Source organism: Eutrigla gurnardus (genome assembly GCF_963514095.1).
Source record: "Eutrigla gurnardus genome assembly, chromosome: 20".
In the NCBI taxonomy this organism is placed as follows: Eukaryota; Metazoa; Chordata; class Actinopteri; order Perciformes; family Triglidae; genus Eutrigla; species Eutrigla gurnardus.
The window spans coordinates 16,714,657-16,730,689 of NC_139931.1; the positions used below are offsets into that span (position 1 = coordinate 16,714,657).

Consider the following 16,033-nt stretch of genomic DNA (forward strand, 5'->3'; position numbering starts at 1 on the left):
AACATATTTTACAGACTGTAGAAGCCAGCCATTGATCCATCTGTTGAGGGAAACATGTCAAACACATGTCTGATATGCTAGCGGACTAGATGGCAACACACCTGGCAAAGATCTGCGTTCTACTGCATTCTAGTTTTTATAGTCACCAGTTAGAAAAAAGTTAGGAGTTCAAATCTGTCGTCGGTGGAACTGCCAGCAACTAGACAACTTATCTACAGACTGACAATGGCCCTAACTACACGAACCACTGGCTTAATCTTAAACAGCATGTTACATTTGAAGTTTATCATGTATTTTATTTGTGTGTCTTGATCTGAAAAGTCAGAGTCAAGACTATTAGATTGTAAAGGCCTTAAGTCTGAATCATCAGGCATTAATCCAGCATTGCCTTCTTCGTTTATTGACACATTTCTATTATCTTTTGGAGCAGAAACAGTTGTCTTTAAAGGGTTATATGTTCGATTTTATTCTGTAAGGCCTTTCGTCATCATGCGCCTACTCATGCGTTCCTTCTGCTCGGAGATGTAGCTAGCTAGCTTATTAAGTGAACATTAGCTCAATGAGTTGACTGCCACCACTGTTACCAGCTGATGAGCATGCGGACGACAGTATGAATTGTTCTTGTTTTGTGTTGCAGTGTAGTTAGTTAGTTTGTTAGCTAATCATAGTGTTATAGTGCCGTTTTTTAACCTAAATGGAACACACCCCTCTATATTCACACTGCTGTCTGTTTCTTTTCAAACCATCTATGCCTCTCTCTCTCTCTCCCTCTCTCTCTCTGCCTCTCTCACTCAGCCTGCCTGTGCCTGCCTCCAGCATACCTCAAGTTCCAATCCAGTTCTTCCAAGAGTTTCCCCCTCTCTGTCCTCTCTGAGCTTCTTTTCTTCCCATAGGTGTTGCTTTTTCTTTACCAACCTCTCTTGGTGTCATTCAATTCAGAGACAAGGCACAAGTACTAATAACTAAGACTACAAATGCTACAGCTCTTTACATTAATGCTAAATAAGATAAACATGCCTGGAGGCCAGGATTACTCCATGACCACCCAAGCTTTAACCCCCCCCCCCCCTCACCAACACACACACACACACACCTGTAGGCCCATTTAGTTCCACCGGTGTGACCTCTGCCTTGACATTTTGACAAACACATAGAGACAAGCCAGGACACGCATTATGGTTGATCTAGGATCACACACATCCTGGACGTTCTGACAAATGAATATGAGATGAAGAAGAGTCGACCTCATCATGACCCATAATGACATAAAGAGTGAGGAGATTAGATACTAAGTAGTGTCACTGCTTTGTTGTGTTGAAAAGAACTAGTTAAAGGTATGATGTATAGTTAGGTTGTTGATTGCTGTCTCCGGCAGTCGAGCGAGCTACAGAGTGAATGAAGAGGGGAGCATCGGTCATTAGAACAAAGCCCACAAAGATTTTTTCAGAATGAATAAACACACCCACACCTTCTCGAAAACCTATGGGAAGATGCCGGATTTTGAATGAATGCAGCTTAAGGCACGCTTCATCCTGCTTTGGCCTGCCTGCATTTCGACCACTTCAACACAGTCTGATATACTTGGCAGAGAGACGGCCATTTAGTCCAAATCAAAACTGCCTGATGACTTCTGCACTGTCCTTTCATACTGTGATCCCGGCTGCCTGTCACAACCCAACTACTTTTCAGACAAATACAGTGTTTTCTTTAACATTAAAGCATGTAAACATGTTCTAGTCGAAACCCAAAATACATGTATGGACTTGAGCATGACGTGTCACCTGTAAGTGTCCTTCTCACATGAAGCCGGATCATTCCTCTTGAATCCTTTTTTGCTAAAATGACAGCAAACAATTTAACATTATCAATGGCTCTCCTGCTTGCCAGATATGAATCTCCCCACACCAGATCATCTGGGACTGGTTTGCTTCCTGTTCCGAGTTGGAGCTGCATATAGTTACGTGTAATCATCAGAGGAACATTTGATCTGTGGATGTGTGAGACCTTTTTGTGTTCCTTGCCCTGTGCTCTACAATGAATGATGCATTACAATAATAGCGAGCCACATACTGTTTCACGGCTGTGTTTTTTGACGTTGACAGTCGAGTGAGCATGTGAGTGGGTGTTTCTGGATCTCTTTACATCAAAGCCAACATAAAGCTCCCTCTGCTGGATGATCACATCCACCCATAGTTATACACGTGTACTGTTTTCTCCAGTCGGGAAGCAGAAAGCACCAGAGTTGGCAAACTAGCCGTGCATTATGGGAGCTCTCAGCCAGACCAATCAGGTCACTTGGCTGAAGCTCGACACTGTTTTAACTGGATGTGATGTTGACCTCAGCCGTCTAAAGCCATCCAACAGCAGACCAGCCTCGTGTAATTCTATGTTGCAGTAATCACACACACGGGCAAGTCTACTTTCAGTATTGTGGTTTTCCCCACATGGCTGAGCTTTAACTCTTAACTCTGTCTTTCTAGCTTTCTTCTACATCCAAACCAGAGTAGGCAAAACACACACACACACACACACACACACACACACACACACACACACACACACACACACACACACACACACACACACACACACACACACACACACAGGCTGGGCATTATTTCTGAGTTCCTTTTTCAGGATCACATCTTTATTCTCTTATTTTTTCCTTGCGCATTTCACAATGGAAACCATTATTATTCCTAAACTCATTCATGCTCTCCAGGTTGCAACTGTATCAATTAGATCACCTCTGCAGCAGTGTACAGTGCAATCAATCCAAAATGGCAAGTTTCTATCACCCTTGAAAACACAAACAAACATAGAATCCACCATATATACTGTCTGGATTGGATTATGGAGATAACCTGTATGCTTAGCTGCCAGCTATGAAAATCACCACTGAGTTATATGAAAAGTTTGAAAAAGTGTTCTCTAATAATACATAACTCTTATGATACACATCAAGCAGAGGCGAGGCCAAGGGGGCCGGTGTGGCACAGGCCCCAACCAGTCAGATTCAATCTGAGTCTAAATACATTTTTTTGTACTCATTTAATAAATATGCACCCCTCCTTCAAAACTGTCCCAGTCTGCCATCTTTGTTTCTATCCCTACCCCTGCATTGGATGACGGCACGTCACAAAAAAGAAATACACATATCCACACTTTTTGTGGTAAATAACAACTGGTCGTTGAGGGTTAATTCCAGTGTTTTCCACAGCGGATTTCATTGATCCCTGCTGGCAAACAGAGAAGCTGCAGGCTATGAAATCTCCAGGGAGGAGACAGCAGTCTGAACCAGGAGAAGTGTGTCTCGTCCCACTGATGGATGATTCGCTGAAGCATCCTTGCGTCCCCTGGTGGCCATGTTGGAAGGTTCCGGCACAGCTGCTCTGGGAAGAATGATCATGAAGAATCGTTGATTTTTTAGTCTGTGTGTCTTCATCAGTTCAACCTGTGTAGTTTGGTTCCATGTGCTCCTATGGTTTTCAGCTCATCATCCAGCCTGTTACCCGTTTTTTTTTTTTACCTGTGTAAGTTTAGTTTTCATGACCTTTGGTCCTGTTTTCTTTCTCTCCTTGCCCTGTCTTTGTATTCTGACTGTGTTTTTTTGTTGCCTGCCTTTTTGGATTACATTTGCGAGTCTATTTATTAAACCTCAGTATTCTCGTCTCTTTTAAGTCCTGAACTCTTCCATACAATATGGCAATATAACATTTGGAGGCTTGGCTTTTGCTTGTAAATGAGAAGTTTTTAACCGTGGCATTGGCATTTGCAATTAATCGTGGCAAACTGACTTTTCTTTAGGTTTTTATGAATGTTTTGGACTCACTATACTCACGCTTTGCTTGACAGACGATACAAGGGATTCTTTTAATCATTTTTTTCAATTTATTAATTTCTTTTTTAAAATTTGACTATGGGTTTTTCTGACAGTTTGGGCTCACTACACAGACTTTACTTACGATAGCTTTAAGATGCGTTAGTAGGCTGACTTTTTTTTTTTTTTAATATATATATATATATATATATATAGTAGGTCGTAAAACGAGTCCCTGTGCTCTCTCATCTTGCAGGGCTCCCTGGACCATGGTGGAACCTGATGTTAAAATATATTTATAGTATGTCAATAAATGAATAAGATTCTGTCAAACAGTCCAAGTCTGTCAGAACAATTCATTGTGATTCAAAAAATTCATGGTACAGTATACCGAGAAAGTCCTAAACTAAGTTGTCATAGGAGCACGTCGTCCGTGGCAGAATGAAAACTCATCTGTTCCGACTGCAAATTGGCCCATAAAATATAATAAAGGAAACCTGATTAAAAGCACTTCTTACAAGTAACTTTATCAACAAAATGTATGCAAGATTGAAGTATTTTAATAATTGTACGAGATGGTCTGTTCCCCTATTCCCCCCTAAATATATTCATTCAAAAATACAGACAAGGAATAAACTTTTATGACTTTAAATAAATCATCACTGAATCTAACAATATTTCAGTTTTTATCAAGTCAGATCTGTCGCGACACTAAAAATAAAACCAAATAAAACTCCAAATCCTCAGTCCAAAAGTTAAATAAATTAATAATCAACTCCCAGAGAGCATTGCCCTAAAAAACAAAACAACCAGAGTTTCAAAGTAAAAATAAAAGACAAAATTAGGTGGAGCTTTAAAGAGACTGCTCGTAGAATTCACATATTTGATACTTTAGACCAATCCAGCAGCTGTAGGTAGTTTTGAATCATGACAGAAATGTAGCATTTATTTGTCTACAGGTATGAAGGATGTATTGTCCTAGTAGTAGAAACAAATGCAAATTGTTATTCAGGGGATACATTACATGTTTTCATAGATTTTCTTTAAGCCAGCGACAGCTACAAACTTGACCGGCCCAAGCGCTGACATCGTGAATGTGAAATAGATCATTCTCAGTTTGACCTTTAAACGTGAGAGAAGGTTAGAGGTCAGTGATCTAAAGACTGGAGGTTTCGGGTTTGGTTCTGATGAGGTGTGGGGTATTTCAAGGTCGAAACACCAGAACTGTTTAAGTGGTGGGTCAGTGTCATCAGGAGTTGGCGCCGGTCCGTGGTCCCCTCAGGATGTGGATCTTAGCTTCGTCATCCAGCTCCTCCATGATTCTCTCCTGTTTGACTGACAGGATGGTGTAGCTGACTGGACAAGTACACGTCAAAGGGAAAGCACAGCAACGCTTCAAAAACAGTCATGAATTTTGTTGTGTCTGCAGATTTTAATAGTCTATTTTTATTTGACTAATTTAATCATTTTTAACGTGTTCCTTTATTAGCTTGAACACGCATTGGGGTTTATTCATGATCTCAAGTCTACAGAAACTGCTCCCGAGGACGCTCACACTGGGCAACCAATGTGGATTCGTCTCATTCAACTATGTTTGTGATTAGGTTTTAAAGATTTATGAGTTCAGGGGGAATGAAGACTTGAGAATCTGAAAATATTCAGCTAAGTTACTATTGATAGTAAGAAAAAAAGATTAAGACCAGTCATGTCCTTTAAAATCAAGAGGACATGACAACTGTGTCTTCACTAACAAAGGCGACATTTTATTTCATAGTTTAAGTTTTAAACATTACTTAAAAAATAAATGTTTTCAAATAAATCAAATCAATACGTAAATAACACTGCCCTTTTTCTTTTTACTCAGCAGAAGGGTTATCCCAAATTCTGTTTCACCCATTATTTATACTTTGGCACCCCCTAGTGACAAAGTAATGCAAATACATGTGAAAATCCAATGTTTGAATAACGTACTCAATTAGGAAAAGTGTTTTGAATATTAAATTATTAGGTTTTGTTAAAATGTAAAAGGGAAATTTAGGGTACGGGACTCCAAGTAGACTTAAACATTTGTCTTACAGCGTTCGAGTCGCTGAATGAAGGTCACCGTTTATATATTCGTGTCGCAGCTGACAGCTGATTGTCTGGACTAGAAAGGATACACATGCCCACCACGAAGGCGCCGATAGCCAGGCCGGTCAGCACGTTCCTGCCGCGGAGCCGCGACGCGTTTGTCTTCCAGTAGTCGAGCTCCTGACGGCGGCGGAGCAGCTGTCTCTCTGCCGCGGTAAGTGCAGGTTTAGCGGATCCTTCCGCTCCTCTCTCCGCCATGACTTGTTTGGATAATAAGCTCCCTGACGTCACGTAAACCGGAAAGAGAGAGGAAAATGGACCACAGCGTCACCCACTGAAGAGGAGTGTGGAGAATCGTTTCGTCGAACGATCCGATTGCGAGTATTTTTTTAAAATTATTATTTCATATTACATTGGCCTGCAATATGGCTTGGTAAAAATAAAATGCATAAAAAAATGGCAGTAATTGAATTTTATAATTCACACTACATTAAACAAAGTATCAACTCTCAGATTTATTGATGTAGATCAGTGGCGGTCCTAGGTTTCATGACGCCCTGGGCGAACCTCACCTCCAGCGAAAATAGATAAAAGCTACGACGACAATGAAAAGTAAATGGAGATTGGCTGTGGGGTTTTGTCGACACTAGTTTGGCTGCTTCAACTTGACTAGCTTCTAGCCTCAGCGGTGCATTAAATCTTTGATGTTTGCAGTATATGCTGATGGCAAAAGCAAGGCCAGAAGATGGCCATCTTTGAACGCAACTCAGTAGTAACTGGGACACAGACACACACAGACACACACAGACCCTGTTCAGACCAGACACGTATTTCTCCGCGATGGTCGACAAGTGCTTCTGCTCAGCTGTTGTTCATTCAGAGCTATTTTTTTTTATCATAACCTCATAAAATAAATACGCCATGTTTCTGTAACCAAGAAGTTTGTACACTTCTTTTATTTATCTGTTCAGAGAGAGAGAGAGAGAGAGAGAGAGACACACACAGACCGAGAGTGTGTGTATGGTAGTAGACACTAGTAGTGTAGATACAGTTGAAATACACATTTTTGTTTATCTACTCTTCACATTTATTAAATGTATTTTCTCGTCCTGTTTCCCAGTGCGAGTTTAGATACACAAATATCGCATTTGTCAATTGCGGTATTTTATTTTGAAAATATCTGCCAGAATTGACACAGTTGCTCGCAGCATGCGCAAAAAATAGAGCAGACGCCGAAACGATCGCTTCACGGCGCAGGACGGCCGCGCCTATTCGCAGCGCTTCGCATCTGGTGTGAACTACACTATCGCTTAAAGGGATAGTTCGGAATTTTGGACATAAGACCTATTTTCCAACTCAGCCGATGTGTTCGAGACGTCTGGAGACGTTTTCAAGAAATTTCATTCAGTTCTTCTAGTTGCCGAGTTCGCTTGTGCTATGGCTAGCGCAAGTCAATCGTTCTAGCTAGCATGGCATTAAAAACGCTCATACCGACTCCACAGTGCACCCGAGGCAAATCAATTAAAACACTAGACTGTCGATGTACATATCTGTGTTGATAGAATATTTGAAACAAAACTAACCTACAGCTCAGCTAGCTCCGCACCACAGCTAGCACGGAGTTTAGCGGCACCACCGGCAGCCAGCCTCCACCCGGCCCAGGCCCAACCGGCAGCCAGCCTCCACCTGGCCCCACCGGCAGCCAGCCTCCACCTGGCCCAGGCTCTACCGGCAGCCAGCCACCACCAGGCCCTACCGGCAGCCAGCCACCACCAGGCCCAGGCCCCACAAACTATGCCCAGTCAAGGAGATGATCTCACAACAGCAAATAAAAAAATCACTGACCTGAAGAATGACATCAAAAGGCTCTCCGATGAACTGCGCAGCAAAGAGACAATGTTGTCCAGTTTCATGGATCTAGCGGCTAGATTCTAGCCGCTGATCAGGCCCAGTAACTTGCCTCCCTGAGCGCAGCCATCCATGACACCGCTGTTTGGGACCCGTCCACCTGCCCTCGGCCGTCTCCCTGCTCAACTCCAAACCGCTTGTGGTGGTCCGAGGACGAAGGAAGAACTCAGACGGGACTGCCTCGCCGCCTCCTCGCCTGTCGAACCACTACGCGGCTCTCGGCAACTCTCCCTCAGTCCTCCCAACCAACCCAAAAACAACGACACCTGAAAATGGCTCTGCTCAACACACGTTCACTCAGCAATAAAACTCTCATTCTGAATGAATTCATCACTGACAATAAACTGGACTTCTTCTGCATCACAGAAACCTGGCAAAAACCCCTGGACTATTTTTCACTTAACCAGATCCCACCCACAGGATTTACCTACACGGACAAACCCTGCCTTGAAGGGCGGGGAGGTGGTATTGCTGCCATCCACAGAAAGGACATCAAAATCACCACCATCTCCACCCCAGCCACCCCATCCTTTGAACATCTTGCCCTCAAACTCCCTGGTCCTACTCCACTTGTCACTGCCATTATTTACCGCCCTCCCAAACCAAATCCCACCTTTCTCTCAGACTTCACGGATTTTCTCACCCAGCTCTGCGCCATCTCACCCTCTGTCCTCCTCCTCTGAGATTTTAATCTTCACATCAATGACACCAACTGCAAACCTGCCACTGAATTCCTGGAACTGTTACACTGAAGCGCTTCAACTTCGCACAGCATATCAACTTCCCCACCCACTCCCATGGTCACATCCTCGATCTGGTCTGCTCCACTGGACTCACACTAAACCATCTCTCCAGCATCAACCTCCACATCTCCGACCATCTCGCCATCATCATCGACCTCAACATCCCCATCCCTATCCCAAAAGATAAACGCAAAATCTCATTCAGAAATATCAAGTCCATCAACCCCTCAGCCCTCTCAGCCTCTCTCACCGGTGCAATATCCATCTCTCCTCCCCCCCTGTCTGATGATCCCAACAACCTTGTGGACTACTACAACAACACTCTTTCCTCCTGTCTCAATCTACTGGCTCCCACTAAAACCAAAACAGTCACCTTCACCCACTCAGCTCCCTGGTACACCCCTGAACTCCATCAAATGAAATTCCGCAAACGACAACTGGAAAGACTCTACAATAAAACCGGCCTAACAGTTCACCTCCACGCTTACACAGACTTTCTCCATATATACAAAACTGCTCTCAACACAGCCCGGTCCACTTACCACTCACACCTCATACACTCCGGCTCCAACAACCCCAAGACTCTTTTTTCCACGATCAACAAACTTCTCAACCCCCCCGATAACATCTCTACAGCTTTCACAGTGGAAACATGTAACTCCTTTCTGTCATTTTTCCAAAATAAAATCAACAACATCTACAGCAACCTGACCACCTCCCTGGCTCCCTCAACCCCACCACTGGATCCCACCCCTTCACACTCTCAGTGCCTGTCACAGTTCTCCCTGCTGTCTCCCATGGACCTACCTCAACTCACCAACGGCATGAAAACCTCCACCTGCACCCTAGATCCCATCCCATCAGCTCTCATCAAAACCTGTCTTCCATCCGTCACCCCACTCCTCGTCAAAATCATAAATTCCTCCCTCATCTCTGGCCCTGTCCCCACTCCACTCAAACTTGCTGCTGTCACCCCCATCCTCAAGAAACCAGGTCTCAGCCCCGACATCATGTCCAACTTCCGGCCCATCTCCAATCTTCCCTTACTGTCAAAAATTCTGGAACGTGTCGTCGCTGCTCAACTCAAAACCCACCTCTCCTCTAATCACCTGTATGAACCATTTCAATCTGGATTCCGCCCACAACACAGCACCGAAACAGCCCTCCTAAAAGTCACCAACGACCTCCTCCTCTCCTCTGACTCCGGCCACTTCACCATCCTCATCATGCTTGACCTCACTGCAGCCTTCGACACCATCAACCACTCCATTCTCCTCTCCCGTCTGGAAAACTACTACAACATCACTGGCACTGCACTCTCCTGGCTCCGCTCCTACCTCACCAACAGACAGCAATTCATCAGCATCAATAACTGCACTTCCTCCACTGTTCCCCTGTCCCAAGGCGTCCCCCAAGGTTCGGTGCTTGGTCCTCTTCTTTTCATCCTCTACATCCTCCCCCTCTGCAACATTATTCGCAAACATGGTCTCCACTTCCACTGCTACGCTGACGACGTCCAGATCTACATCTCCACCAAATCCATCACCACAGCCACCTGCTCCACTCTGACCACCTGCCTCACTGAATTAAAAACCTGGATGCAAAACAACTTCCTTCAACTCAACTGCGACAAAACAGACATGATAATCATCGGCCCCAAATCCCTCATCAAAAACACCCACAACTTCACTCTCTCCGTCGACAACTCCACTCTGTCCCCGTCCCTACACTTGCGCAACCTTGGAGTCATTTTCGACAGCAACCTCACATTTCAACAACACATCAATCACACCACCAGGACTGCCTTTTTTCACCTCAAGAACATTGCCCGTCTCCGCCCATCACTCACCTTCTCTGCTGCCGAAACTTTGATTCATGCATTCATCACATCCAGAATAGACTACTGCAATAGCATCCTCTACGGTTCACCTGCCAAAATCCTCGACAAACTGCAATACATACAAAACTCTGCTGCCCGCCTCCTTACCCACACCCGCTCCCGTGACCACATCACCCCTGTTCTGCAAAATCTCCACTGGCTCCCTGTTCCCCAACGCATTGAATACAAAGTACTCCTCCTCACCCACAAAGCCCTCCACAACCAGGCCCCTTCCTACCTCACCGACCTGCTCCACCACCACTCTCCCCCCCGTAACCTTCGCTCCTCCGACACAAACCTCCTCTCCCCACCTGTCAGGACCAAGCACCGTACCTGGGGCGACAGAGCCTTCTCAATTGCTGCCCCCTCCCTCTGGAACTCACTACCCCCACACATCCGAGCCTACACCGACCAGACCACCTTCAAATCACTCATCAATACCCACCTCTTCAGAATTGCCTTCAACCCTCCTTAATCCACTACTTCATCTGTATTGCATCACAAACTTGTTTTTAAATGTGCCTGCTTTTAAACTGTTTTATAACTTTATATTACTTGTTTTTAACCGTTTTATAACTTCACAGTACATCTCTTTAACTTATCTCTTAAGAATAGCCTGCTTGTTTTAATGCACTCACTTGTAGCCTCCCTGTGTTTAATAGTACTTGTTTTAAATGTATTGATTTTTAACCGTATATGTAAAGCGTCTTTGAGATCCTTTGAAAAGCGCTATACAAAATAAATGTATTATTATTATTATTATTAACCTTGCATCGCATGAATCATCCATTTTTTGAGGGACTAGTTTCTCAGCAGCAGCGGAATTTTACTTTGCTCCGTCGGACTCAAAACTCAAGGTGCGTGTCCACAGGGGCGATTTTAAACGCGTGTGGACGCGCCGCTTGCCAGGATTGCACGCTTGGTGGGCTGCCACTAGGCGGGCGCTCTCCTTCCCGGAAACAGGAAACGTTTCCCCGGCTTCTTTCCCTACTTTTTTGAAAACATTGGAGGGATCCGAATTGCGAAAAGCCCATTGTCGCTTGACATCATGGAGAGAAGAAGGAAGCGAATCTTCGCCATTGCCCTGCTGTACTTGCGGTACAAGAGGTCCCAACTCCGCCGTCGTCGGTTCTGGGTTCACCCGATCCTCCGAAACCGAAAACAATACGGCGAGTACCATCGGTTGGTGCGGGAGCTTCGCCTGGATGAGCCGATGTTCCAGCAATACTTCAGGCTCACCAGAGGCCAGTTTGACGAGGTGCTCAGTAAAGTCGGAGACCGAATCAAGAGGCTGGACACCACCTACCGGGAGGCTATCGGTCCAGCTGAGCGCCTCGCCATTTGCCTACGGTAAACTGCATTGATTGCTGTCATATGAAATTATAATGCATCAATTCCATTCCTGTGATTCATTTTTCTGTAAATAACAGGCTGGTGACGTTACGTGACTCCATGGTCGATCCTACTGCCATAATATCTGTGACAAAACTGTAAAAAAATAATAAGCTACACCTATAACGTTACCGTTTCTGCTTTCCCATAAAAGGAGCGAGGAAATTACATTATCAACATGTATAGAGTTCTAGGCATAATATTATTACTTTTGTTGTGAAATTCCTCATGTAGTTTGGATTAATGTGGTTGGGCCCATTAAGTAGCCTGCAGGCAACATGGCTACATAACGTTATAATAATAATATTCCTACTTCAACATTAGTTAGGACAAATAATGTCAACAGAAAGCTCTCCATTTCATACTCGATCCCGTGAGCCTTCCTTTAGTTTTTAGCAATTATGTTTGTTTAAATTGCAGTAATACTGATGTATGCCACACATCTACATATTGCAGTGAAAACAACACTAATGTCTTCTTCCTCCATGTATTTACAGATATCTAGCTACTGGCGACTCATTCCGCACGATAGCCTTTAACTATCGTGTGGGGTTCTGCACAGTGGCCAGGATCGTAAAGGGTGTGGCAGGAGCGATCTGGGAGTCGATGGTCACTGAGGTGAGGCCTGCTCCAACCTTGGAGGACTGGAGGGCCATAGCAGAGGAGTTCCATCGTCGCTGGAACTTCCCCAACTGCGTTGGCGCCATAGATGGCAAGCACGTCGTCGTCCAGGCCCCCTCCAACACCGGCTCTCTCTTCTACAACTACAAGGGGACATTTTCTATTGTCCTCTTGGCAGTCGTAGATGCACAATACAGGTTCCGGGTCGTTGACGTCGGAGGATACGGGAGAACCAGCGATGGTGGGTCTCTCCACAACTCGGCTTTTGGAGAGGGACTCCGAGATGGCACCCTGGACCTCCCACAAGATTCTGTGGTTGCAGGAGCAGAGCACAGAGGCTCACTGCCATATGTTTTTGTGGGAGATGAGGCCTTTCCACTCCGCAGGAACCTGATGAGGCCATTTCCAGGCTCCAACATCACCAGGGAGCAGAGGGTCTTCAATTACCGCCTCAGCCGCGCCAGGTTGGTTGTTGAGGATGCTTTCGGCATCCTCTCCTCACAGTGGCGCATGTACCGGCGTGTAATTGGAGTCAGCCCTGGCACTGCAGAGCTGTGTGTGAAAGCCACCTGTGTCCTTCACAACTTCCTGAGGGTCACAGGCATGAGGGAGGCAGGACCACATCAAGTGCCAGAGGACACTGCTGCTGCTGCTGTTCTGCAGGATGTTGGCAGGATGGGCTCAACCAACGCAACAAGGGAGGCCATTCGTGTGAGAAAGAGCTTCACCTCACACTTTTGCCAGGAGGGTGCTGTTCCTTGGCAAGACAACATGTAGAGCCCTACAACACCAAAGGCTCTTTTAAGAGCCACCCATATAATACATAAAGAGCAATGTTTCATCTGCACAAGCATAACGATATAAAGGCCCAATCCCATCTTCTCCCCTACTGTCTACACAAGCACAATCGAACTGCAGCATTTGAGTTCCACTATTGCAACTATCAGGGTGGCCTTACTTGTGGTATAAGAAGTGGATTATAAAATAAGCAATATAAAGTTGTATTGTTGTGGAAAATAGATTTAATTATTCAACAAATTTGACAATTCAACAGTCGCATAAAACAAGACAAAATTGAACATAATATAAGGCTCAAACAAATTATATATTCCATCCATCCATCCATCTTCTACCGCTTATCCTGTATTTAGGGTCGCGGGACGAATTATATATTATTTCTAAAATAAATACCTAACTGAATTGAACATATAAAATAACTGGAACTGAAAAACCGGAGCTTAGTCCTCTCCTGCTTCAAAAATAAGTTGGTGAATTTTTAGTTTCACCTCCTCCTTTTTCCTTTCAGGAAGCTTTTTTAGTGATGGCAGCAGGCTCCTGAAAAATAAGTCATCAACATCTGTGATGGGTGCTGGAGGTGGGGGTGTAGATGGGGGGTTTATTTGGTCCTCCTCCAGGGCAAGGAGGAGTCTCTTTTCAAAAGCACTCATAGTGCTGGTGTCTCCTCGCCCCCTTTTCCTTGAAGGGGGCTGTAGGGTGGGTGCAGCTGGCTCACTATGTTCACCCTGGCTGGGTGGCTGGCTGGGTGGCTGGCTGGGTGGCTGGCTGCGCTGCAGGGAGGGGGTGGCTGGCTGTGGCTGGCTGGGTGGCTGGCTGCGCTGCAGGGAGGGGGTGGCTGGCTGTGGCTGGCGGGGTGGCTGGCTGCGCTGCAGGGAGGGGGTGGCTGGCTGTGGCTGGCTGGGTGGCTGGCTGCGCTGCAGGGAGGGGGTGGCTGGCTGTGGCTGGCTGGGTGGCTGGCTGCGCTGCAGGGAGGGGGTGGCTGGCTGTGGCTGGCTGGGTGGCTGGATGCGCTGCAGGGAGGGGAGGGCGTCTGGCTACAGCATGCTGCTCCTTCAGGAAGAGGAGGGTGGCTGGCCGCGCTGCAGGGAGGGGAGGGTGGCTGGCTGCTGCGGCTGGCTGTGGCTGCAGGAAGTGGAGGGTGGCTGGCTGCACTGCAGGGAGGGGAGGGTGGCTGGCTGCGGCTGGCTGGCTGGCTGGCTGTGGCTGCAGGAAGTGGAGGGTGGCTGGCTGCACTGCAGGGAGGGGAGGGTGGCTGGCTGCGGCTGGCTCCCTCCTGTGAAGGTTGGAGGAAGTACTCCTATCCTCTACAAATGGCCTGAGGAACTCCATCACAGCCATAAAGCGCCATGGCCGCTGTGATGGGGCCCCAGCCCCACTCCTACGTCTCTCCATTTCTTTGTTTTTTTCTTTTTTGTACTGGTCCCTCAGGTTTTTCCACCTGCTGCGGCAGATGTCCTCTAAGGACAACATAGGATAAAGAAATCACAACACTTTAATTATAGTGTCAATCAGTGTTTAGAAATACAATGTTACCATCTAACCAGGATCTAGATTGACGTTACAGACAAATATATATTTGAAACCCACCAGAAACACCAACAATGTCAGCTATGGTCCTCCATGCGGAGTTCCTTTTCTCACTGTTGCGGTATGAAGGCAGAGCAGGGTTGTAAAGAATGGGATATCCCGACACCGCCGTTATAAGTTTTTCCTCCATGTTTCATGAATGAAAACAACCTGCAAACATTTCCAATTTATGGCTGCACCTGATTGGACGAACGCTTTCACAGCTGTTCTGTCTACTCCCGGATTTCAAAACGGACCAACATGGCGGCTCGTTTGGAAACTTTCTCTTATTTTATGACAATAGTTCAAAAAATGTGTTTCTGAAAACATTTCATGCGAGAAATAAGCTATGCAGTTGCTGAATCTGTCTTTATTTTAGATCGCCAACATCCAGTTAAGAAGATTTTTGCGAGCGTTCCCGAGGCGGCGAGTCGAGCCCGGCGCCTCTGATTAGCATAAAGTAGACTCGACTTCAACTTCATGCAAATGAGGAGCGGGCAACTTTTTTTTTTTCAATAACTTTTATTATCCACATTACGACATTGCAAAAATAAATAACAGTACATGGAGGAGTTTTACAAAGTACATGAACACACAGTTTGATTTCATATCAACAAGAAAACAACTAAAAACGTCTGGCAATGTAATCCATAGTGTTCTTCAAGATGTGAGAAGTCTTTTAAGCTTTCTTATTTTTAAATACATTACATGGAGAGTCATAGAATGTCTGGAGTTCCCCATAAAACAAGTTTGTGCTTGGAAGAGACTGAAGAAATCAGTTCGACGCGCCGCCTCTCGAGATTCGCCGCGACGCCACCAGAATGCATTGCACGGCTTTTCACATAGACAATGAATGGGACGCGGGGAAACACCGCTGCCTGTGGACACGCACCTTAAGACGCGCTGCTCGGAATCCAGCCGGTAAATACACACCTGAACACCGCCGATTTGTCGGCGCTTACGCCCCCAAGGCTGTCTGAAAAGCCCTTGGAGCTCACACAAACACCGGCCAGCCCACGGCCACGCGAAGCCACAATTACGTTCCGCGAACCTCTGCTCCGTCCGTAGACCCGTAAACCCTCTGACGCGTTGGGGGGAATCCCTCCGGTAAATAGAGACCTGACCCACGCCGAACAGTCGGGCCTCGTGCCCTCAGAGCTGGGTGAAAAGCCCTTGGAGCTCGGACCAACACCGGGCAGCGGGCGGCTCCGCAAATCCACACATGTGGACTCACCG

General features: G+C 45.9%; 2 protein-coding genes across 2 annotated transcripts; both read right to left on the minus strand.

The window, feature by feature from the left end:
• Positions 1-4,364: 4,364 nt before the first annotated feature.
• Positions 4,365-6,181, minus strand: coa3b (cytochrome C oxidase assembly factor 3b). The gene is made up of 2 exons (XM_084036909.1): positions 5,980-6,181; positions 4,365-5,176 (listed from the first exon to the last, which is right to left on the minus strand). The coding sequence occupies exons 1-2, from the start codon at positions 6,146-6,148 to the stop codon at positions 5,070-5,072; spliced, it is 276 nt and encodes a 91-aa protein (XP_083893035.1). The 5' UTR covers positions 6,149-6,181; the 3' UTR covers positions 4,365-5,069.
• Positions 6,182-13,449: 7,268 nt separating this feature from the next.
• Positions 13,450-15,320, minus strand: LOC311031081 (uncharacterized protein). Its single transcript, XM_084037192.1, has 2 exons — positions 14,819-15,320; positions 13,450-14,688 (listed from the first exon to the last, which is right to left on the minus strand). Exons 1-2 carry the CDS (start codon positions 14,946-14,948, stop codon positions 13,952-13,954), a joined length of 867 nt encoding a protein of 288 aa, XP_083893318.1. The 5' UTR covers positions 14,949-15,320; the 3' UTR covers positions 13,450-13,951.
• Between the last annotated feature and the right edge of the window lie 713 nt (positions 15,321-16,033).